At 33.1% G+C, this 24,645-nt stretch overlaps 1 protein-coding gene across 1 annotated transcript in view; it reads left to right on the top strand.

Annotated features, from left to right (window-relative positions):
* Positions 1-24,645, top strand: part of LOC105346803 (fibrillin-2) — an 80,045-nt gene that overhangs the window by 37,298 nt on the left and 18,102 nt on the right. The window contains exons 48-61 of the mRNA XM_066085185.1: positions 5,702-5,956; positions 6,083-6,214; positions 6,353-6,478; positions 6,581-6,709; positions 7,063-7,194; positions 8,033-8,287; positions 8,846-9,085; positions 9,187-9,312; positions 9,484-9,606; positions 10,019-10,273; positions 11,370-11,627; positions 11,934-12,056; positions 12,456-12,710; positions 13,054-13,185. Of these exons, the coding sequence (XP_065941257.1) occupies positions 5,702-5,956; positions 6,083-6,214; positions 6,353-6,478; positions 6,581-6,709; positions 7,063-7,194; positions 8,033-8,287; positions 8,846-9,085; positions 9,187-9,312; positions 9,484-9,606; positions 10,019-10,273; positions 11,370-11,627; positions 11,934-12,056; positions 12,456-12,710; positions 13,054-13,185 (2,541 nt within the window). The remainder of the gene's footprint in view (positions 1-5,701; positions 5,957-6,082; positions 6,215-6,352; positions 6,479-6,580; positions 6,710-7,062; positions 7,195-8,032; positions 8,288-8,845; positions 9,086-9,186; positions 9,313-9,483; positions 9,607-10,018; positions 10,274-11,369; positions 11,628-11,933; positions 12,057-12,455; positions 12,711-13,053; positions 13,186-24,645) is intronic.

Raw genomic sequence — 24,645 nt, 5'->3', positions numbered from 1 at the left:
ATTTTCTGTTCTTACACTTATCTAGAATTGTTGTTCATTTTATAATTACAAATGATAGAATATTTTAGGGGCCAGCCCTCTCGATCCTTAATGGGAACAGACATTGGTGTTTTGATTAATGGAATCGATTAGAATCATCAATACAGATATTTTCTCTTCTACAATGCTTAACAAAATATGTCTCCTTCTCTAGATATATTGCGTCAAAGCTTCAGTACTTTGTATCTCAAAAACGATCAACAATTTTAGATAGGTGTAAGAACAAAAAATGTTAGTACGAGTGTCAATCAAAAAATACGAAGACAATGTGGCTGTCTATCATATATTTTTCATGAAAGTCATACTTAACAGATTAATCTGTGCACCAACACTTATGTTATTGATATGCGAAGTTTTAGTCCATTTGATGAAACGGTATTTTTGTTACCCCTTTTTAAAAACAACATGTTTTGTCACCACGGCGCACGGTAACGTTCAAAACATGACGTCAAGATTAAACATGCACAGTTTATAGATATACCCCATCTTTATATCATGCTTAGTCTCTTGTGCCTTTCTCCTTCCAATTTAAAATGGCACTGAACCACTTAACATCTTATTTGCACACATTTGTTCGAGAATCATAAGTTAGTTCATTAAAGTTTTCATTTTCTTACCGTGTATTTCTTAGTTTACAGTAAGGATAACCCTGAACGTCGATTTACGTTACTTATTTTTTTACCAAATATTTACAGATATTCTACTCTCTTTCGGACTGTTTCATATTCAAAATACAATGACCACCACCCTCACAAAATTTATTACAGTTAAACACAAACTTGCAAATAATTGTTGACTTATTTTTTGCACCACTGATCATTTTCACAGCTTCTATCGGCTTTTTCCTGAGTTAGATCCATTTTATTTATTTATTTATTCCAACGGAAGACCTTATAGTTTTCGTACGATTTCTTATTAAGGTCTTCCGTTTCCAACGGAAGACCTTATTGTTATTGCTTTGTTTCTTTTTCCCTATTATTATTATTATTTTTCTGCCTTTTTTTGTGCACGCGATTTCTCAGAAACGGCTCGGCCGATTTCAATCAAATTTTAGGATGTGATAGATAGTTGTCTGAACTTGATTGGAAATTGTTTGTATTGATGACGTCACATCCGTTTTTGAGATATTGAGATTTTTCTAATTTTTATATGGGTATTTTGTCTTCTGTTGTTCTCGTAAACTATAAGAGATATTAAGCTAAAATTTTTACGGTAGGTAAGGAAAGATTGAAGTTTTGCATGATTGTTGATTTGTATGTTTAGCACTTCTGGCGCCAAAGCTCGCTATGGCTCAAAAAATGACATTAAAAAAGCGACGTGAATTTTTGTGCTTTTCTCTCTTTATCTCTTTTCTGGAAAATATTTTGTTAAAACATGTAATTTAAAAACAGTTTATATTTACAAGACATTTCTGCTGATATCAAGAAAAAGGGGCTGGCCCCTCAAATTAGGGACCTAGAGGGCTCTCAAGTCTTTTACCCATAACTCTTTACCGTGGGATATTTTGTAATAAATTATATAAGCAAATATGTTTATCTTACAGTTATGAAGCCAAGCAGTATAACGATTTTCTCATATGTTACGTAATTAGGGGTTTTTAGGGGTCAAAAGTCCAAAACTTTGATCACCTATATCTCAAAAAGGAAAAATATTTTGAAATGCAGTATAAAAGAAAAGATGCTCAAAATGATGTATTTAACAACATGCAACCTAAAAAATTTGGTTCAGCGGCCCCAAAAAGGAGATAAGGGACCAGCCCCTAAAACATTCTGTCTCAGATATCTCAAGAATGGTAGCGAATTTCTGAACACTTTTTGAATAAAATGTCTTTAAAATCAAATGACCTTTCATTTGATACCAAGAAAAAGGGGCTGGCCCCTAATATTAGGGACCTAGAGGGCTCTAAAGTCTTTTACCAACAACTCATTACCGAGGGATATTTTGTAATAGATTATAGAAGCAAATATGTTTATCTCACAGTTATGTATTCAAGCAATGTAATGATTTTATGATGTGTTTCGTAATTAAGGGTTTTTAGGGGCCAAAAGTCCAAAATTTCGATCACCCATATCTCAGAAAGGAAAAATATTTTGTAATGCAGTACAGAAGAAAAGTTGTTCCAAATGATGTTCTTAACAAAATGCAACCGTCAAAATTTCGTTAAACGCCCCCTAAAAGGAGATCAGGGACCGGCCCCTAAAACCTTCTTTCTCATATATCTCTAGAACGGTAACAAATTTCTAAACACTTTTTGACAAAATGTGTTCAGAATTAAACATCCTTTCATTTGAATCCGAGAAAAAGGGATTGCCTTAAATTAGGGGATCAAAGAGCTCTAAAATATTTTATCTATAGCCCTTTAATGAGAGCCATTTTGTGAAAGGTTATTAAAGCTAGATTAGGTATAATACGTTTATATCTCCTAACAATATAATGATTTTCTCTTGCGTTACCCAATTAGGGTTTCTGTGGGACCAGAGGTAAACAAGTTTGATCTTTTCTATCTTAATTGAAAGAAATGCAAGTATTTAAAAAAGCAAGAGAACTTATAAAAAGCGATACAATAAAGCAATAGTACTTCACTTCTTTTTTAACCTGGTTTTCCAACGGAAAAATCCGGTTATTAAAATGGTGAAAATGGCGGGCGGGTGGGCGGCTGCCAAAAGGGTACCCTCATTGTACGGATAACTCCTCCTACAGTTTTCAAGATAGGAAGTTGTTCTTTTGCAGATCAATTGTACATATATCAGAGGTGTGCATATTGCTAGGATTTTGATTTCTGATAATTTATCGAAAAAATACCAGCTTTTGAACTTAGTCATTTTTTTGGCAAAATATTGCATATAGGGTACCCTCATTGTACGGATGACTCCTCCAACAGTTCTCAAGATATGAAGTTGTTCTTTTGCAGATCAATTGTACATACCGGTATATCAGAGGTGTGCATATTGCTAGGATTTTGATTTCCGATAAATTATGAAAAAAATACTAGCTTTTGAACTTAGTCATTTTTTGGCAAAATGTTGCATATACATGTAGGGTACTCCATTTCACTGGATAAGGGTTGACATGGATTATGGACACAGTTTACATAGAAGAAAACCCGGTTTGCTGTCACATTGACAGCTTTTCACTTGTCATTAACATGTTTTGTTGTCGAAAATCAAATTCGATGATGTCATATTTCATTCTAAAAATCGAGCGGAAGACCTCCTCGTTGCTCGCAACGAGATCGTGTCTAGTTATTATTATTATTTTTTTCCACGAATTTTGTGCACGCGATTTCTCAAAAACTATTCGGCCGATTTCGACCATTTTTTCTCAGATGATTGCCAGTGGTCATAATTCTAGAAGTGTTTTTAAATTTTGAAATCGGCACTTCCGGTTCCGATTTACGGCCGATTTTGTAAGTTTTTACGACTAATTTTGTGCAGACATAAACTCAAAGACTATCAGAGATAGGAATATGAAATTTTCAGGATAGGTAGAAGTTGTGCACAATGTAGTTTTTTGGCGCCAGTGGCGCCATTTCTATGAGCTCGCCTAGGCTCGAAAATTGGGTACGAATTTTGAATCAAATTTTTCATACGTTTTGATCTGTATCTTTTTATGAGTTGATATTTTGTTAAAACATATATAACAAAAGTGGTAGATAATTAAAAGTTCTTTTCAACAAAATCAAGAAATAGGGGCTGGCCCCTTAAATTAGGGGCCAAGACACTCATAAACTCTATTACAAATAACTTAAAAACGATAAAGATTTTGTAATGCATTATAAAAGCAAAGTTGTTGATCGTACCAATATCTATTAGAAAAAATCATTGCCACGCCCACTTATTACGTAATTAGGTATTTTTAGGGGCCAAAGTACTTAAACTTTGACGAAAAATAACTAGAGAAGTATACATATTTTGTTAGACATCATAGAAGAGAAAATGTTTGAATAAATGATTTAAATTGATTCCACTTATCAAAACACGAATTTCTGTCCCCATTAAGGATCTAAAGGGCTGGCCCCTAAAATATTCAATCATTTGTATCTCAAAAGTGATCAACAATTTTACATGGGTGTAAGAACAAAAAATATTTGTATTTTTAAGACCTTTTCAAACAAATCAAGAAAAAGGGGCTGGCCCCTTTTTTTAGGGGCCAAGGCACTCGTAAACTCTATTACAAGTAACTTAAAAACGAAAAAGATTTTGTAATGCATTATAGAAGCAAAGTTGTTGATCGTACCAATATCTATTTGAAAAAATCATTGCCACGCCCATCTATTACGTAATTAGGGATTTTTAGGGGCCAAATTACTTTAACTTTGACGAACAATAACTAGAGAAGTATACATATTTTGTTAGACATCATAGAAGAGAAAATGTTTGAAAAAATGATTTAAATTGATTCCACTTATCAAAACACGAATTTCTGTCCCCATTAAGGATCTAGAGGGCTGGCCCCTAAAATATTTAATCATTTGTATCTCAAAAGTGATCAACAATTTTAGATGGATGTAAGAACAAAAAATGTTAGTATTCATAAGACCTTTCGTATAAAATCAAGAAAAAGGGGCTGGCCCCTTAAATTAGGGGCCAATAGACTCCTAAACTCTATTACTCATACCTTAAAAATGATCAAGATTTTGTAATGCATTATTGAAGCAAAGTTGTTGATAGCAGCAATATCTGTTTGTAAAACTCATTTCCAAACCCATTGATGACGTAATTAGAGATTTTAGGGAACTAAAATCTTAAATCTTTAATGTGCTGTATGTGAAAAAGCAAAACTCTTTGTTAAGCATTTTAAAGGATATTGACAATCGAATACATTATCTAAAAGGAGATGGTTGAGGGAGAATTCTGAAATTTCATTGATATTTTAATCGAATCGTTTAAAAAATTGAACGGAAGACCTACTCGTTACTCGTTACAAACTATTATTGCTAGCGCATCCCACATATTTTAAAAAAATTTTTCCATTTTTAGTAGAAATTGGTCCACCAAGAATCGTAACAAATAGAAATTCTTGAAAATGTACAGTCGTGACCAAACCAAGTTGCATTACCGCCTTGTGTTGCACGATGTGACTTCGTTTGTCAAAAAGCTGCAAAATTTGCCTTTTGCTGTCAATACCATCTTTGGTAGCCTAGGCTGACGATCCACGCTCTTTTTCAATTCTATTGAAAGCTACTAAATAAGCCAAGGGTAAATAGAGGAACACCGTGGATCGTCACCCTTGACTAGCAAAGATGCATCTATACAAGTATTTCTTTAGACCGCCACATGGTAACCGAAACATAATTTCACTATTCCTTGATTACAAATGTATAAATTTTGTTTTTAATTTATACAAAGGAATTGATCTCCACAACAAAAAATAAAAGATATGTATGCTTTAACAACTATGGACATTAACAACCCGACAGTCAATAACCAATTTCACAATTTTAGAATAATTAATATTACCAGAATACATGAAAATGCAAATTTTCCGAGAATTTCAATTGCAATGCTCAATATAACTATTACGTAGTATTTAGTTATAACGACTTGTATTTTCTCAAAAAAGGGAAAAACTTGTCTTACTTTTTCCTAATATTTTTTTAAAACTTCTGGACATCTGTTAATATTTAATTCTATATATTTTAGTTTGATTATTTGATTCACAGCATGTGAGCCTCCAAACTATGGCGTGAATTGCCAAAGCATATGCAGCTGTGGTCAAGGTATGGAGAGGTGTGATCCAGTCACGGGATGCGTGTGTAAGTCTGGTTGGACTGGAAGTAATTGTGATACGGACATCAATGAATGTACCACAAACCCAACTATTTGCGGAAGTGATAAAATATGCCAAAATCTGGATGGATCACATGCTTGTAACTGTAGAAATGGCTATGAAAAAGATTCCAACGACAACTGTATTGGTATGAAATGATAAGCAATCATATTTCTTTAAAAAATGTTAAAGTGTTAGTTTAAGAATTGTAATTTTCTACGCAACGCTTACACACGTGTACATGTATTACGTGCTAAAATACTTTCTGTTATAGATATAAATGAATGTGGAATAGTCACGTCGAATAATTGTTCAACTTCAACTTCTATCTGTAAAAATAAAGATGGGGGATACGTTTGCGAGTGCAAATCTGGATTCACACAGAAAAACTTGTATGAATGTGAAGGTAAATGTCATTTAGATTAAACATTTTATAAATTTATTATGACCTTAGATATAATATTACTTGAATTTTCATAGCAAATCATTAAGTGTTCCTCAAGATTGCAATTATCTTAAAAACCATAATTTTACATCCCTACAGATTTTAATGAGTGTACAGCCGGAATAGATGGTTGCAGCCAGAAATGTTTAAACGTGGACGGAGGCTACAATTGCGAATGTGAATTCGGGTATACGTTAGGAGACGATAGGAAAACGTGCATTAAAGGTATCAATTGCACTTCACTTTAACTATATATTCGTTATCCATGCATCTACATTTTATTTAAATTTGTATATGTTATTTTCTGAATTTAACATATTATTGCAGTCCAAGACATATGTTCATTGTTTCCTCAACTTAACTGTACCTATGGATGTAAAGCAAACGGAACCCGGGGATCGTGCTTTTGTCCCGCTGGCTTTTTGCTGAATGCACAGAATCACAGATCTTGCATCGGTATAGTTTAAAATATTTAGAATCATGATATTGACACTGTATTTTGTTTATTAATATCTTTGTAATAAAGCATAATTTGCCTTGATCGGTAGGCACAGAAATTCATAGTGTGTTGTTGATAAAACCTAGCTGTTAGCTATAGTGAAATAATGCATATTTGCAGCAATAATCTAATTATACTGTATACTAGTATTCATCTTTATTTAAAATAATTTTGCATTGATTGTAAAATAAAGTTTAGATTTTATTACATGTCAGATAGTAACATTACTTTTTCTAGAATATCTCTGCAAACAATGATAAGTGAGGAGGATATGTTATCTTGATATGAATTGATTTTGATTGAATTTCAGATATCGATGAATGCAATGACGCCAGTTTAAATCAATGTACTTTTCCAAACCTGTGCGTGAATGTAGATGGGTCATATAACTGCTCATGTCCTGATTATCATGTTCTTGAAAACGATGGACGAACTTGTAAAGGTTAACTAATTCTATTTTTTAAAAAGACTTAATTTGTATTTATTTCAAATGTATCTATCCTTATGTGAAAGAAATATAACTTTAAAGCTGCTTGGTCCGATTTTTTTGAAATTACAGTATCAAAATTTTTTCCATACAAATCATTAATCTTAGAAAGTTATGGACTTTCTCCTATTTACACCAGCAGAATCAGTCTCCTTTCAAAATTAGAAATATTCAAAGTAAATAAAAATAATTTCTCTTTGGGCAAACGAAAAAACAAACCAAAATGCATCACGGGAATGTTTAGAAAAGGAAACCGCTTGGTTTCGTCCCCCGAATGATTGGGGTTATTCAACCCGCATGCTATGCATCGATTGTAAAGAAAGCAGACTTTGGAAATATTAGCGAACAAAACGTACACATGTTTATTTGTAATTGTCTGATCATTTCGACCTTTATTTAAAGCGATGTCAAATTCGTAATACAACCATACCCGTCTCGTCGTCAGGGGTGAAATTTAACATGAGGCGAAATACCGCGGTACCTTTTAATGTCGTTTGTTTTGTTAGCAAATTTTGTACGTATTTTTCTTCATTGAAATTTGGCATAATTGACGGGTAAAACTACTGCAATGTCTATTATTATACATATACTAAGCATAGCCATCGTTTAAAAGCGTGCATCAAATTTGATATAAAATCGGACCAAGCAGCTTTAAAAATAAAGGTAACAATTGTTGTAGTATATGTTATACCAGGGTTTTTTTTTTAAATTTTAAATTATCAAAGTATTTTTAAAATATTGAAGATCTTGAATACTTACAATTAACAGCTTCTGATTTTGAACTGTATTTTAGAGTGTGACGGGTTTTCGTTTGGAAAGACATGCGAGAATGTCTGCAATTGTGGAATTGGATCCTCTAGATGTGACAAAGAGAAGGGTTGTGTCTGTTTATCGGGCTGGACAGGAGTAGAATGTGATCTCGATATTGATGAGTGTGCAGCTTCTACAAACCCATGTACTTCTAATCACCAAGTTTGCCAAAACTCCCCTGGGTCTTATAAATGCATTTGCGAAACGGGATTCATGAACGAATCAGGACTGTGTAAAGGTGTGCTAAACGTTCCTTATAGTAGATTGTATAAAGATACTATAACATGGTTTACTTTCAATTTGAATAATTCTCGGTTATTTTAAACATAATAAATTGAAGATTATATAAAATCAAAATTACGAATCATCTTATATTCTTTTTTAAGATTGTTTATTAGTCCCCTATCGGTAGTCACCGGAGGGGACTATAGCTTTCCTCTGCGTCCGTCTGTCCGTCTGTCCGTCCGTCTGTCTGTCCGTCTGTCTGTCCCACTTCAGTTTTCTACACTGTTTTTTCTTTATGCGTTTGAGGAATAATAGGAAATTTGCTGAACAGCTTCAAAATGTCAAACTACAGATCAAGTTAACACTTTTGCAGCGTCTGGTTGACATATTTTCGAGAAAATTAATTTTTTATATTCCAATTTTTTAATGTTTGGGTTCGATATTCAGCATAACAGTGCATTGTTTTCACAATTTCCACAAACCAGTAGGAGACGTGTATTGCTTATGCAATACTCTCAGAATGCTTGTTTATTTTGTTCTGTTCTTCATAAAATAGAATACACTTTTGTAGATATCAATGAATGCGAAAATTCACCATGCAGCCAAATTTGTACGAACACTGAAGGGAGTTTTTCGTGTAGTTGTAACGACGGATTCCGTATGTCTGCAAACTCAGAATGTATGGACTATGACGAGTGTCTGGCACCAGTCAGCCCCTGTGATCAACAATGTACCAACACTATAGGAAGTTACAAATGCTCCTGCAACGACGGATTCATTCTCAATTCTACTTCTAGAACAACTTGCTATGGTTACTAATTTTTTTATATATATATGTTCAAGTTAATCCTGTATTTGGTGGTTTTGTGGGTTTTTTTTTACAAAAATCATGTGGTCTTTTTGGCATTTCAGCAAAAACTGAGTGCACGAACACAGCGCTCAACTGTTCGCAAAAATGCGGAGTTAAACCAGGGGGAGTAGAATACTGTTTTTGCAACGTTGGATATTCTTTAAATGCAAACCAAATGTCATGTGATGGCAAGTATTACACATGTATAAACACCCACACACACATGAAAACATATTCATAAACTCTATTGACTATTCCATTCATATGATAACATGATATTTATTGATGATTTTATTCAAAATACGAATATCTTTTTAAACGACCCAAAAAGAGTACATGTCATCAGAAATGTCTTTTAGATATCGACGATTGCCAACCTAACCCATGTTCTGAAAACTGCAATCAAAATGCACCTGGACAGGGATATAATTGCTCTTGTGCTCCAGGAAAGAAGCTAGACATTGATCAGAGATCTTGTATAGGTAAGAAATTTAAATAGTGATCCATTTTAAATCTTTTTATTTCAATTGTTTAAAAAATTCTTTATGCATGTAACTACATGAATATTTATACATTTTTCTATGTCTTGGTTGATGATAAAGCTACAACATACAGCTTGTGTTTATTTGCCATTTTGCCCGCAATAGGTATCATTGGCAAAATTACTAGATGTTTGCAATAATAATGATTGAAATAAAGCTTCTATGCAAATTTGTGAAACGATTATTTGATATGGCTATACAAAACTATAATTGCATTTATTTTCTCAATAACGATTTACATAAAAAGAGTACAATGTTTTTATTGTTGTTATTCTTTATTTATTTATGCTAAGATATATGGATTTATAAGAACCACAATTAAAAGTAACATGAAAGTTCGTTACATTTTTAGACTGTGAAAACGGAAGATATGGAGACAAATGTAGCTTAAACTGCGCATGCAACGTCGAAAACACAATTGTGTGTGATAAAGTATCAGGAAACTGCACCTGTAAACCTGGTTGGGAAGGAATGTACTGTACAGAGGATATTGACGAATGTAAAAATACGTCTATTTGTCCTGAAAATTCGGTGTGTCAAAACACAAATGGTTCCTTTTCTTGTGTTTGTGATTCAGGATATTCTCAAGCTGCTGGAAAATGTGTTGGTAAGCTATAAAAAAAAAGGTTATCGAGAGAAGGAAGAGTGATGGGTTGTTTAAAAAACGTTACATCCAAGGAACTTCAAAGTAAAAACCTTATCAAAACTTTTATCTAGGTTTCGTTAAATGTAGATTTACCTTTGCTCAACATATTTACCTTTGCTCAAAATGTATTTCCCGTCTATCAGGAGGGGTACTTTAATATTCTTTAAGTTTAATCAAAGGAGTAAAAAAAACCTTTATAACCTTTCCGATGCACATATTCATACTTTACACGTTAAAGTAATTAAATTGTAGTAAGTGTTTGATAGTTGAGACCATTTCTATACTATTTTATTAATATCCTTGAGCAGAAAAGCTCTGTACAATTCTAATTTTAAGTTTAGATATTTGGATACCAGTTTACGACTAAACAATTATAGCTAATATTTAATGTTGATCTAAAAGCAAGCACGTTATACAAAGAAGCTTCATTTTATCGATTGAGTTAAAGTAAGATACATTTTCTTCTCTTTGATGGGGTCATCATTGATTTAAGGATTAAATAATCACGGAAGCAAGCTATATAAGAATTAAACGTCATTGATACAACGCTGTTACTGATACAATAAATATTATTAAGCGTTACAAGTACAATGTCCAATACTATAAATTGTTGTAATTATCTAGCAAGGACAATTCTAACTGTAACTTTTGGGGTAAAAAATTCATTACAAGTGGGGTTTCAAATATAACGATTTAATAAAATTGTCAGCTAATATCGAATCAGGCCTATAAGATAATTAACTTTTTTTAAATAAATCAATCAACAATTGATACAATTTTAATTTGATAAGGAAACGATCAGAATGCAATCTAGTATGCAGAGGAACGTAAATTGTAAATAAAATTAGGGGTATTTTGCATTGATTTAATATAAAGATACTTGGATAAGAGTTGAATTTAGTTGCAATGGTCAGAAATGTGGCCTCTATACATTTATTCTTGAGTTGTCAACTATAATATACGTAAAACTGTGCAGTAAAATCGCAATATCCCACAGTGGAAGTTTTGATATTGAAATTTTGTATTTTCTGATTTATTTGATAAATAATATTTTCAGAGTGTGCTTTGAATACCTATGGTCAAAATTGTGCAAGTCAGTGTTCGTGTGATTTCTCAAACACACAGTTATGTGACAAGAAAAATGGAACTTGCTATTGTAAAGAGGGATGGCAAGGTGCTGATTGTACAGAAGACGTTCTAGAGTGCGCTAACACGACCATCTGTGGTTCAAACGCTCGGTGCTCGGAGACTAACGGATCTTACATATGTAATTGCGATGTTGGATATAAAAAGGATGCGTTTGGGTCTTGTGCCGGTAAGTTTATTAGTTTTTTAATACAAATTGGAAGACAAATAACATTTATAATATTTTATCTTATAGAATGCACACAGATTCTTGCTACTTATTGAATTTTTTTTTTCTAAATTCATTTCGCTTGATTTTAATGTAATAAGTATTTGTAAGTATAGAATTACGTTAACACACCTTTATGGCTAAGAGAGTAAAATGTTAGATCTTTTTAATATTACTTTTGAATTTATTAAACTCGACCCCCACTTTTAAAGCATCAAAATACATACTTGTAACTCATTCATGTTTGTGTTATTTTCTTCACTACAGATGTTGATGAATGTTCACTTGGGTCTGATACTTGCCACGAAAATGCCGATTGTACTAATATTGTAGGAAATTTCACGTGTTCATGTAAAACTGGATTTAGTGGGGATGGCTATTCATGCACAGGTGTGTTATACAATCGTGTTCACTTTGCATAGAAATACTAAGTTTTTATATCTCAGAGCTTTCCCGCTGATTGTTTACAAACTTAACGCAATCGCAAAATAAGTTTGAAATCAAACAATCTACTTATAACCAGTGTACTTTTGTGAAACTCAAGTCATATTTATAAAAAAAATAGTTATTTGATAATAAATTGAAATTTTAGGAACACGTAATAAAACTCATTATTCGCATTTGGTATCATATATATGCTATTGCTTTAAACTAGCTCGGGATAGTTGACACGATTAAGCGAAGCAAATTGGCAAATATAAAGATGTAAAATGTCTCTATGGATTTTTGACAACCTTCACACAAGTATTTAAATTCAAAATAATAAAACAGATGATTATCATCTTTAAGCATGTGATAGTACACATTATGGTGTTGGCTGTTCTTCTCCGTGCACGTGTATTGAGGATAATACAGTGGACTGTAATGACGTCACTGGACAGTGTAATTGTAAGACAACATGGAATGGAACAAACTGTGACGTAGATGTCAATGAATGTGATCTAGGGACAAATGACTGCAACTCTACCATCGAGATCTGTGTTAACCGCGATGACGGGTGGAATTGTTCCTGTCTACATGGATCAACAAATGGAGTTTGTAATGGTATATACGTTTTTCAATCTTTTTTTAATTTTTTTTTTTTTGCTGAACAAAATATATGTTTATACTTTGAAGATGTATTTAAATGTATGGATAATAACATAAAAATTAAAAGGACATGTTTATAATCTCAAGATTTCGTTTTCAAAATTAACAGCAAAAATATGCATATGATATTTTTAATTTATAAGTACATTTAATGTGAGAAAAAAAATCAGTTATTCATTTTGACTACACATGTACCAGCTAATTTATTTGTGTGACATTAAATGATGTTGAACATCAATGTTAACAAATCTTTAAAAAAAACTCTTTTGAAACAGTAATTGTGTATTTCTTACTTCAGAAATGACCACATCAACGATGACAGAGAGTACATACGAAAGTACCCAGACAACAGTCCAAAGCTCTGTCAAATCATCACAGAGTACTAAAGCTAGTCCAACAACAACAGGAGGAAGTGAAAGCACTACAAAAGGTTGAAAACCCACTATGTATTGTGTTTATCGGGATAGTTATGTCCAAATAGGTTTATCAATATTCATGTTTCATATATGTTAACAAAAAGTAATCTTCAAAAATGCATGTCAAATAGTAATTAGTTATTTCTCACGTCAGAAAGTGAAATCACTTTTAAAGGTTTAAAAACTCCACGAAATCTCATGTTTTTGTGACGGTGACGAAACTTTGTGACCAAATAAGTTATTCAATCTTCATATATAATATTATTTCAATTAATAAGTCATTACCCATAGATTGTTCGGTAATGCAATAAGTAAAAACTTATGCTCTATATTACTGACAATATTCAAACGATAATCTTAATTCAAAGAACAACATTAATATATTAACTTATTAATGAATTTCAGCTCGTAACAGTACATATGATTGTGTTAATCGTTCCTCTAGATCTTAAACCTGACATGAATTCATAAAAGCACTAGGTCGCCATATTAGTTTTGATCGCTCCTCTTCTGCCAGATGGGTTTTTATACCGGTTGAGAAAGTTACGGTCGGTTGCTATGCGATCGAGGCATTCAGGTTGCACGGGTTTCTAAATGCATGAACTAAACTTTGTAGTAAAATGTTTGTAATAATTAATAAAGTGATAGGAATTGAAATAGGATATGAGACAAACAAACTCTTTATTATTGGTTGTCTCCTCCTTCCACTAATCTTCCGTTTGAAGAATACAAACAGGTTATGCAAGATGTGTTCGACTTGTTTGGTGAGCAAAGTGAAATTGACCCCGTAATACTATGCGGCGACTTTAATACAGATATTAAAACCAAATGCAGCAGTCCAAAGTCAAAAACTTCTTAGGGAAACTACACATGAAAGAAATCATAGTAGCTTATTCTCATCTGACACCCATTTTACGTTCCAAACAAAAGATAAAATATTTAAATCACTTCTTGACTACATCTTTGTACCCAAGTAGATTATTCCAGAGGTGAAATGTAAGGAAATATTTCAAGACTTTGCTTACGATGTTTCTGATCACTTTCCATTACTATGTGAAATTGACGTCCAAAATAACTTCACTCACCTACCACCAGACTACTCAAAAAATACTCCGAAATGGAAGTTAACTGACACAAACAACCTAGCAGCAGATAGAATTACATGTGATAATCTTTTAAACTCAACAGATATAGTACTGCCATCTAAGGACATCATCGACATGTTCCTTAACCACCTAACCGCTTCTCTTCTATCATCTGCTGACGAACATATTCCATATGGAAAATTTAATTCACACAGCAAACCATATTGGAAAAAATCAGAGTTACACAACGCCCATTATGAAATGCGGCGTTCTAGATTAGCATGGAAATCAGAAGGTTTGCCTAGAGACAAACAAAACGAATCATATGTAAATTACAAAAAAACAAATTGTAAATTTAGAAAACTTCACAGATTAGCAAAAAAAAGATTGGAAACAAACAATTCTTGATGAAATCGATAAAGCCGCCGAAATAGATAAAGGAACTTTTTATAGAACAGCGTGGAAAAATAAAAAAACGAACAAGCACATCCCTACCTTCCAAGTTAAGATATAGAGAAAAAACCGCTGAAAACATAACTGACATGTGAAACCTTTGGCAGGAATATTATTCAGATCTTGTTTGCGAACGACATTGTCCAGGTAAATTCGATGATAACTTTAAAAACTACATTAATGAAATCGTAGAAATCATCGATAACAATCTAAACTATCAGGAAAAACCACTCACGGAACAAGACGTTATATCAGTTGAGAAAATAAAGCATCATATTGAAAAACTCCCTAAAGGCAAAGCCCCTGGACCAGACTTTCTTACCACCAAGCACCTGATATACAGTGGTCATATTCTTACTGAAAAACTATGTCTACTTTTAAATGCTATAATGAGTGAAAAGTATGTACCCGAAATGTTTAAAGTTTGAAAAATAATATATATCTATAAAGGTAAAAATAAGGATAAATGTGATCCTACTAATTACAGAGGTATTACATTGACATTTGTAGTGAGCAAACTGTTTGAAAAAATAATTAAAAAGACTTCGCTAACAAAAATATCATTACCACATAATTTGGAATCTTGGTTCAGAAGTGAATATGGTGCCATACCAGCTTGTTACGTATTAAAAGTAGCAATAAGTTATTATGTAGATAAAGGTTCATCAGTATTTTGTGCATTTCTAGATAATGAAATAGCGTTTGACAGAATTTGGCATAATGGTCTCCTATATAAACTATATAATCTTAATACTGACTCAAGGTTATGGCAAATTATAAAATACTGGTATAATGGCAGCAAATATTTTGTGTCAGTTTGTGATGCAAGCCCTGTAACAACCGTTAATGATACAACGCCGCTTAATGCTATAAATAGCATTAAGCGTTGCAATTGCAACGCTTAATGCCATAAATTCTTGCATTAACAGTTGACATCTTCAACTGTTAATGATAAATCGCCGCTTAATGATATAATTGTATCATTAAGCGTCACAATTGCACAGCAGCCCTAACGCTTAATGAAACAAGCAAATATCGACATCCTCAACCGCTAATGATACAAACTTTATATCATTAAGCGTTGCAGTCGCACCCTTTAATGATACAAAATTGTAATAAAGAATGTAAAAACATCTTTATCTTTTTATCAATTGGCTCACCAATTGTACATTAAGTACATTAAGTGGTAGATAGAATATATATATATATATATATATATATATATATATATATATATATATATATATATATATATATATATATATATATACTGTATATATAGAGAGAGAGAGGTGAGATGGAGAGAGAGAATCGATATATCAGACACAAATAGATAGATAAATGGATCGATGCAATGGTAGATGGATTGATGAACGGATAGATAAAATGATGAATGGACGGGTGTACAGATAGATAGATAGATAGATAGATAGATAGATAGATAGATAGATAGATAGATAGATAGATAGATAGATAGATAAAAAAACATCAATAAGTATAAAACAACAGAAAATAAACTGAATCAAACTCATTTTAATCAAGAGAAATTAAAAACAGACAAAATGTGAAATATATTCTGAAACAAAAACTTAAAAGATTAAATGTTGTTCAAGTTATTTGATAAACTGGCTTTTAAATAATGTTTAAACATCTTATCATTGCTTTGATATGGCCTAAAAAAAATAGCACACGCAGGGCATTAATGAGCATCAGTGTTTATTAAGACTCATGAACTAGCATGATATTGATGAAAAGTTTTATTATATATGACCCCCAAGTTTGTTCTTTGAATATCTTGTTTAAAATATTCGTTACAAAATTGGAAATGTCTACAGCTACTGTCTGGAAGCTGGGTACATGTAAACTTATTTCTTTTTTTCATATTTTGGTTTTTACTTTACTACCGGTAGTGTCAACATGCCCTGTTTCTGTATTTAATGTCTTGAACCTCAAACCATCGATTGTCAACCTCTCAAAGGTTAAGCCACGCATGGTGCCAAAATGGGGAAGCAATAACTCTTTTTAACTCTAAAACAAGTCCGCTTCCAGAACCTACAAGTCTTATTATTCGACGCACACTTACAGGTGACACGTTTCATTGTCTGAGACATGGCGCTGATTGTTTACACCAGGGAGCATGTTCTCGTTGCATTTGACAACAGTAGTGGGTGGCCTTTTACATGTTGAGGGTGTTTCTTTTTCCAGTCCGTCAACAGCATTGTCACAGCTTTCATCTGACTCTCTAGGATGGGGACTATTGTATTCATCCGAAACATTTGGTGGACTGTTGGGGTCAAGTAGAAAATCTTTACTGCATTCGTCAACAGTAGAGGGGATACAATTACTGGTTAAATTTTTTTCTTCTTCTATATCACCAACATCATTGTCACAGCTCTCATCTGACTCTCTTGTAAAAGGACTTTTGTATTCATCCAAAACAGGCGGTGGACTGTTGGGGTCAAGTAGAAATTCTTTACTGCATTCGTCAACGGAAGAGGGGATACAATTACTGGTTAAAGGTGTTTCTTCTTATATGTCACCAACATCATTGTCACAACTCTCATCTGACTCTCTTGGAAAAGGACTTTTGTATTCATCCAAAACAGGCGGTGGACTGTTGGGGTCAAGTAGAAATTCTTTACTGCATTCGTCAACGGAAGAGGGGATACAATTACTGGTTAAAGGTGTTTCTTCTTCTATGTCACCAACATCATTGTCACAGCTCTCACCTTACTCTATAGGAGAAGACCTATCCTCGTTAACAGAAATGTTACAGGCTGAAAACGTGTCATTTTCCTTCTGCTGAAAACTGTTTTCGCTCATCAACTCGTCTACACGACCATTCTGTAGTTCGTTTTCATTGTGTGTTTCAATATTTTCTATGATGTACTCTTTTGTTTGAGGATGTATGTCAATGCTGACATAGTGTTCACCCTGACCCTCTGGGAAATATCCAAGACAAAGCACGTTTAACCCTTCATCAAATTTTCCATCATTAGAAATAATTTTGCAATGCATTAAGCCATTTGCAGATATAATCAAAAATTGCAGATTTAGCTCTCGAGCTAATGCCTGCAAAGTAAGATTATCACCATACTCTCCGTTTTGTGACATTTTTTGAATATATTCTGCAAAATCTTGACAGACGAACGATCTATAGAACTCGCCATGCTTCTTTAAATGATCCACAGCACTTGTGCGGAGACTAGAAGCTGTTCTAAAAATGCCAATCATTGATAGTTGATGAACTACTGCCTCAAATTGGCAGTTACCATCTCCCTTAGGATCAAACAAAAGTGTGACTGAATCGTTTTCTATTAAATCTAGGCCTTCCAATCTGTCTGTATGAGAGAAAGGAATAAGATATTTCTTTCTGTGTTCATTGTTCATCGTATGCATTTTTCTGAACTTCTCTTTCTGTATTGTCTCACTTGTGATATTTTCAACCCCTACCCATTCTGTTCTAGAAGAACTCGACCTTGGATCTTGAAACTTAACAAGGTATTTATGAGATCTTAGCCTCCTTTCTACTATCCTTCCGGACAAAATATATCTGCGTCTTGGAATCCTTGATTTGCCTGTGGGGAAGCGAATCAGAACCTTTTCTCCAATCTCATACATTGATGGTAGTGACGCTTTCATTCTATATCGTTGCATTCTGTTTGCGCATCTTGCCGTCGAGTTTCTCACCCGTTGTTTCAATAATGAAATGTTTGGAGTAGCTTTGTGTTTTTTGTGCTGTCGGCCAAAGTATATTTCAAACGGCGTCTGATAATTGAGAACTTCCATTGCTGTTGTGTTCATAGAATGCACGACTGTTGGCAGATCTGTTACCCAATTTGAACCTTTTGTCGAGATTTTGAGAAATCCAAGTTTTCTTCTTAACGTTCTATGAGACCTTTCGCACTTTCCTTGTGATTCTGGGTGATAAGGGCGACTAGTAATTTTCTTAACTCCCTTTTTTAATAACAGTGAGTCAAAGGATCCTTTAAATTCAGTCCCATTGTCACATTGAAGAACTTTTGGAGTTCCATATTCTAAAAAGACATCATTCATTGTTTTGCATACGAGTTTGCTTGATTTGTTTTGCAAAGGTCGACAAATCAAAAACCGGGAAAATACATCAATGACAGATAGAATGTACTGGTATGTCTGCCCATGGCATTGGACTGGTTCTGATCTCATATTTATGAGATCGATTTGCCATCGGTCACCGATATTTTTTGAAATGATTGATTTAAGTGGGGGCTTGTTGGTGAACTTAGCATACTGTCGTGCATATATTTTGCTTTTCGCTAATTCACTTTGGATACGATGTTCACTTATTCCAGTGAACTCTTTTTGAATCCGATGGTTGAGCGCTCTAGCGCCACTGCCTTGAGCATCATTGAATTTGTTTTTAACAATATTTTGCAAATCATCTTTTAATAAGACTCTCTTGCCTCGGAAATGTAAAACGTCCCTCCTAACAGAAAAGTCAGATTTAGCACGATAGAACTGAAGGACAGCTCTTTTCTGTTCTAAGGATCGTTCTTTGACTGCCACATTAAATGATTTGTTTATAAGTGATAGAATGGTATTATATCTTTCTCTTGAAAACGGACGTATAGATCGAGTTTTCTTGTCCATGGCATACTCTGTAAGAGTTCTGTCAAATAAAAAAAAATCAAAGATTATTACACAACCACTAATGCTTGATAGTAATGTTATAGACAAAAACATTAAAGAACTAATATTATGACAAAGGCAATTCCTTGTTTTTTCCTGCCAAACACATTTTAATGACCATTTTTTTTTATTTCTAGTAACAGTTATGTGTATTTTATGTCTAACAAAAGGACTTATTGTCTATATGCAATTTTTTTTTTAACATGAAGAAATAAATTACTTTGTGATTGACATATCAAATGAAATAACGTACATGAATGTGAGTGTTAGCTATATTTTTACTACAGTAACTTGATCAAAGGGTCAGATTACATGGAGTTGCCAGACGCGGATCATCAGATAAGAAGTAACCCGTAGCGTCGAGTTTGATTTAATGATTCGCGCCTTGCAACGAGACGTGATCTGATTCTTTGGAACATGATCCCCTTTGATAATAAATTCATTAGATACCTTTCCGCAAGGTAAAATACAAAACAAAACAAACCATCATACTTATTGAAAACAATTTAATTCAAAGTATATATTGAAAACGGTCTAACAAGCAAAATTGATTTATTGGGTACCACGTCATTAGCTTCAGAGCGGTGGTATAATGTAATACATGTAACTTCGCTTCGCTTCTTGTTTGATCTGCTGATTCACCCCTTGCTATTTCACATGATCCGAACCATTAGATCAAGTTATGATCATATATACTGTAAACCAAATTTTATTCGTGTCTGCTTTATTTCGCGATTAACTTTAGATAAACTGGTTTGCGACGACTAATGTTCGCTACCAAGCCTTATCAAGAACCCGTTGTTATACATGTAACAACCATACAAAAACAACTGGTTTTTAGCGAGAAATATTCGCGACGACGAGGCTCTTATTACTTCGCGAAAATTTCTCGCACGCAAATAAATGTTGGTTAACAGCATATGCAAAACCGGAAATATAAATCTTTCGCTTTTTAAGCCGTTAGCGAATACGCTAGACGCTTTGTTCCAACTAACATTTGTGGTTACTAAGGCATGGAATGTATCATCTATGTTAGAAACCTTAAAGTAGCCCGAGTATCGCACTACGTCATAATATTGTTTCGACATTTACATAGCGTTTTAGATTCCCGGTATTGATTTTGCTTTACATCGCTCTTGTAAACAAAGGCAATAATAAGCAATTAGAACGGTAATATATATATTCTATGAGAGATAGAAATGATTCATGTTGAGAAACTCGATTCTGTTAAAGTAAAATGAAAAACGAAGTTTCTGATTAACCAGGGTCTCAGTTATGCTTATATCTTAGAACTTTGTTATGATGCCCCCCCCCCGAATTTTTTTTTCTTTTACTAAAACCGGTTTAAATTTAGAGACAGAAGCTATTTCGAATTTAATCCATCGTCAATTAATTAATGTTTAAATGAAATCTAACATTGTTGACAGATCTAAGCAGAAAACTGTATAAAAATGTGATTTTTACGGATTTTTTTTTCGTCAGGGTCTACTTGGTTTAGAGCTTACATGTATAGCGTGAAAAGTAATCTGTCAACATATGATTTATTCTAGCAAATCTTGTTTCTAAGATGTCAATCTATAGACAAAAATTTAAGTTTAAGTCCATAAAATAGTAAAAAAAAATGACCAAACACGATGCATGCATCTCATTTTTTAATTTTTTTTTTTTGATACATCAGGTCCATAAGGCATACTTAAATTTACTTACAACAATTTGCGCAAAATTATTGATGAGATATGGATTACATAAATGTTTATACTCTATTTTGTATGTCCAGTTCTAATTTTCCTAAAATTTGTAATTATTTAAAAACGGACGTCTGGCAAATTTCATTATTGTCAATAATTGTTGCAAGGGGAGAGGTGATAGAAAACAAACTAGCATGTAAACATACATATTGTCCTATGTATATGTATTGCTAGAATGTATGTCTATCATTTAAAACTAATCTTTTAATGATTGATCCCATTAAGTGCCAAGGATAGGACTACCTTAAATAAATGGATGGTAACGACCCGCATTAGTGGATTATTTATTGGAATACTTGTTGCAATGATCAATTATTCTAAAGCAAGTATAAAATACGAAACATATATATCAATGTTATTATCCAGCTTCCTATCTACCTGCGGTTTTGATAGAAAGTTCACATAGGAAATGAGACGCAATATTCTGAGACGTTCAATTTCCTATGAATGCACTTTGCTAATTCATGCGCCATGAGCACAAACGTCACCACGTGTTTTGAGTATATTTATTTCGGTAAGAATAACATTTAATGAAAAGTTCAACCTTATATAACCAATTGGATATGTACTTTTGAAAAATTATCAACATCGAATTATATCTACTCCTAAATTAAAAAGAGTTTTCTCTACAAAGTTTCTGGCACTATATTATAGCCGCGGAAGCGTACTTAATAACATGCTAATATGGCTATTTCATGTATGTTTCGTATCCCTGACTGAGAGCGTATATAATGGCTTTACAGCGACGATAAACATATATTTCATACAAAAAAAACCAGTATGAATATAAATATAAGCATTGGATGCTTATTTTTGGATGTCGTCGGTCCTATGACACACCAATGCGGTGCAGACAAATTATCATACCGCGCTAGCGCGCGGTATTCAATTTGTCTGCACCGCATTGGTGTGTCATAGGACCGACGACATCCAAAAATAAGCATTCAATGCTTAAAAATACAATCGTAAGAGCATTTATTTCTTCATAAAATATCAATCTTGATTCCAGTGGGTTTTTTAAGCGAGTTCTGTGTGTTTGTGTGTGTGGAGAGAGAGAGAGAGAGAGAGAGAGAGAGAGAGAGAGAGAGAGAGAGAGAGAGAGAGAGAGAGAGAGAGAGAGAGAGAGAATCAAATTGATTCATCAATCAATATAATAAAAGCTCATTACTGTTAACACGTTTACGGTTCTCTACATAATCTAATGAAATTACTAATAGTGAAGAAAACAAGTTTTACGATGGAATATGCCTTGCGAATACCATCCCGCTTTCATGAATATATATGCGGTTTATCTGTTTCTATACATTTGTTTATTTATACTTGTCTTTAAAGAACAATAAATAAATAAATATATTGTTACCTGCAGGTTTTATACGATGTCCAAATCTTGTACTAGAAGGTATCTTTGAAAGTGTAAATGGCGTTCTCTGGCGTTTGGAAGTGTTGGTGTTCCGCACTGCATAGTCAATTTGTTCCGGTCATTATTCGATGTCAAAAAAAGGGGGTCATTGTTTAGAACACAGTTCTATATATAAGTAATACATTTTTAGTTGTAAAAAGAAAAATTAGTTCGATTTTGTTTTGCGATTTTGAACAGCGTAATACGATCGATTCATCATTGCGGTGTGTGTGCGTGTGTGCGTGCGGGAGGGAGGGGGGTGACACATGCTCAATGATTTGATTGTTTCAATATTTCTAAAATTAAAAAAGAAGATTTGATATGTTTTGCTTTGTATAGTATAAACATTGTACTAAACTAAAATTACCTAATTAAATTAAAGTTGCTTTTTTTATCGTTGTAACGTATAATGTCTAATATGCATGACAGAAATCCGAATTAAATATTACGGGGAGGGGGTCAATTTTGTTTTTAATCTTTTGACGGCATGTGTGAAGAACAATTCTTACGAAAATTTCAAATTATAATCTACACTGCTTACATTTACATATACGAGGATTGTCCAAACAAAATCGAGGACACATGTAATTTTATTCAAAACTAGACACGATCTCGTTGCGAGCAACGAGGAGGTCTTCCGTCCGATTTTAGAATTTGAGATATATATGTTCGATCTTGATTTTGCTATTTAACAGCTAAACATTATTTAGAATAGAAAAGCAGGGTCTACATTCTAAGGACCAGATACTATTTTGTTTCAGGGATAAGAGCTTTGTTCATCAAATGTTTTGAAATTCGTCACCGTTCAACAGATATCTGACAAAAAAATGTTTTAGGGGCCAATCCCTTATCTCCTTATTGGAGCCGCTGAACCAAATTTTGAATGTTGCATTTTGTAAAGTACATCATTTGAGCATCTTTTCTATATACTATATATATGTATATACTATACATCCTTCTATATACTGCTTTTAAAAAATTTTACTTTTTGAGATATAGCTGGTTATAGTTTATGGACTCTTGACCCTAAAATATCATTATTACATAACATATGAATAAATCATTACATTCCTTGGATACAGAACTGTAAAACAAACATATTTGCTTTTATAGCCTTTCATTGAATTTCCCTCAGTAAAGAGCTACAGATGAAAGATTGTAGAGCCCTTAAGTTCCCTAATTTGAGGGGCCAGCCCCCTTTTTGATATCAAATAAAAGGTCATTTAAATCTGAACACATTTTGTTCAACAACCGTTTAGAAATTCGTTACCTTTTTTGAGATAAATGGGAAAGAACATTTTAGGGGCTGATCCCTTAACTTCTTATAGGGACCGTTTAACGAAATTTTGAAAATTGTATATGATTTAATACATCATTTTGAGCATCTTTTCTTTTATACTGCATTTCAAAATATTTTTCCTTTCTGAGATATATGTGATCAAAATTCTGGACTTTTGGCCCCTAAAAACCCCTAATTACGTAACACATGATAAAATCATTACATTGCTTGGATACATAACTGTGAGATAAACATATTTGTTTCTATAACTGTTCACAAAATATCCCTCAGTAAAGGGCTACAAATAAATTCTTTAGAGCCCTTTGGACCCCTAATTTTAGGGGCCAGCCCCTTTTTCTTGATATCAAATAAAAGGTCATTTAAATCTGAACAAATTTGTTCAACAATGTTTAGAAATTCGTTACCGTTTTTGAGATATATGGGAAAGAACATTTTAGGGGCCGATCCCTAAACTCTTTATAGGGGCCGTTTAACAAAATTTTGAAAAATGCATATGATTTAATATATCATTCTGAGCATCTTTTCTTCTATACTGCATTTCAAAATATTTTTCCCTTCTGAGATATATGTAATCAAAATTTTGGACTTTTGGCCCCTAAAAACCCCTAATAGCGTAACACATAATAAAATCATTACATTGCTTGGATACATAACTGTAAAATAAACATATTTGCTTCTATAACTGTTCACAAAATATCCCTCAGTAAAGGGCTACAGATGAAAGACTTTAGAGCCCTTTGGACCCCTAATTTTAGGGGCCAGCCCCTTTTTCTCGATATCAAATGAAAGATCTTGTAAATATAAACTTTTTTTGCATTACA

The sequence above is a fragment of the Magallana gigas genome, chromosome 5 (assembly GCF_963853765.1).
Source record: "Magallana gigas chromosome 5, xbMagGiga1.1, whole genome shotgun sequence".
Classification (NCBI taxonomy): domain Eukaryota; kingdom Metazoa; phylum Mollusca; class Bivalvia; order Ostreida; family Ostreidae; genus Magallana; species Magallana gigas.
The sequence above is the reverse complement of the archived record's forward strand: the minus strand, read 5'-3'. Positions and strand labels throughout refer to the sequence as shown.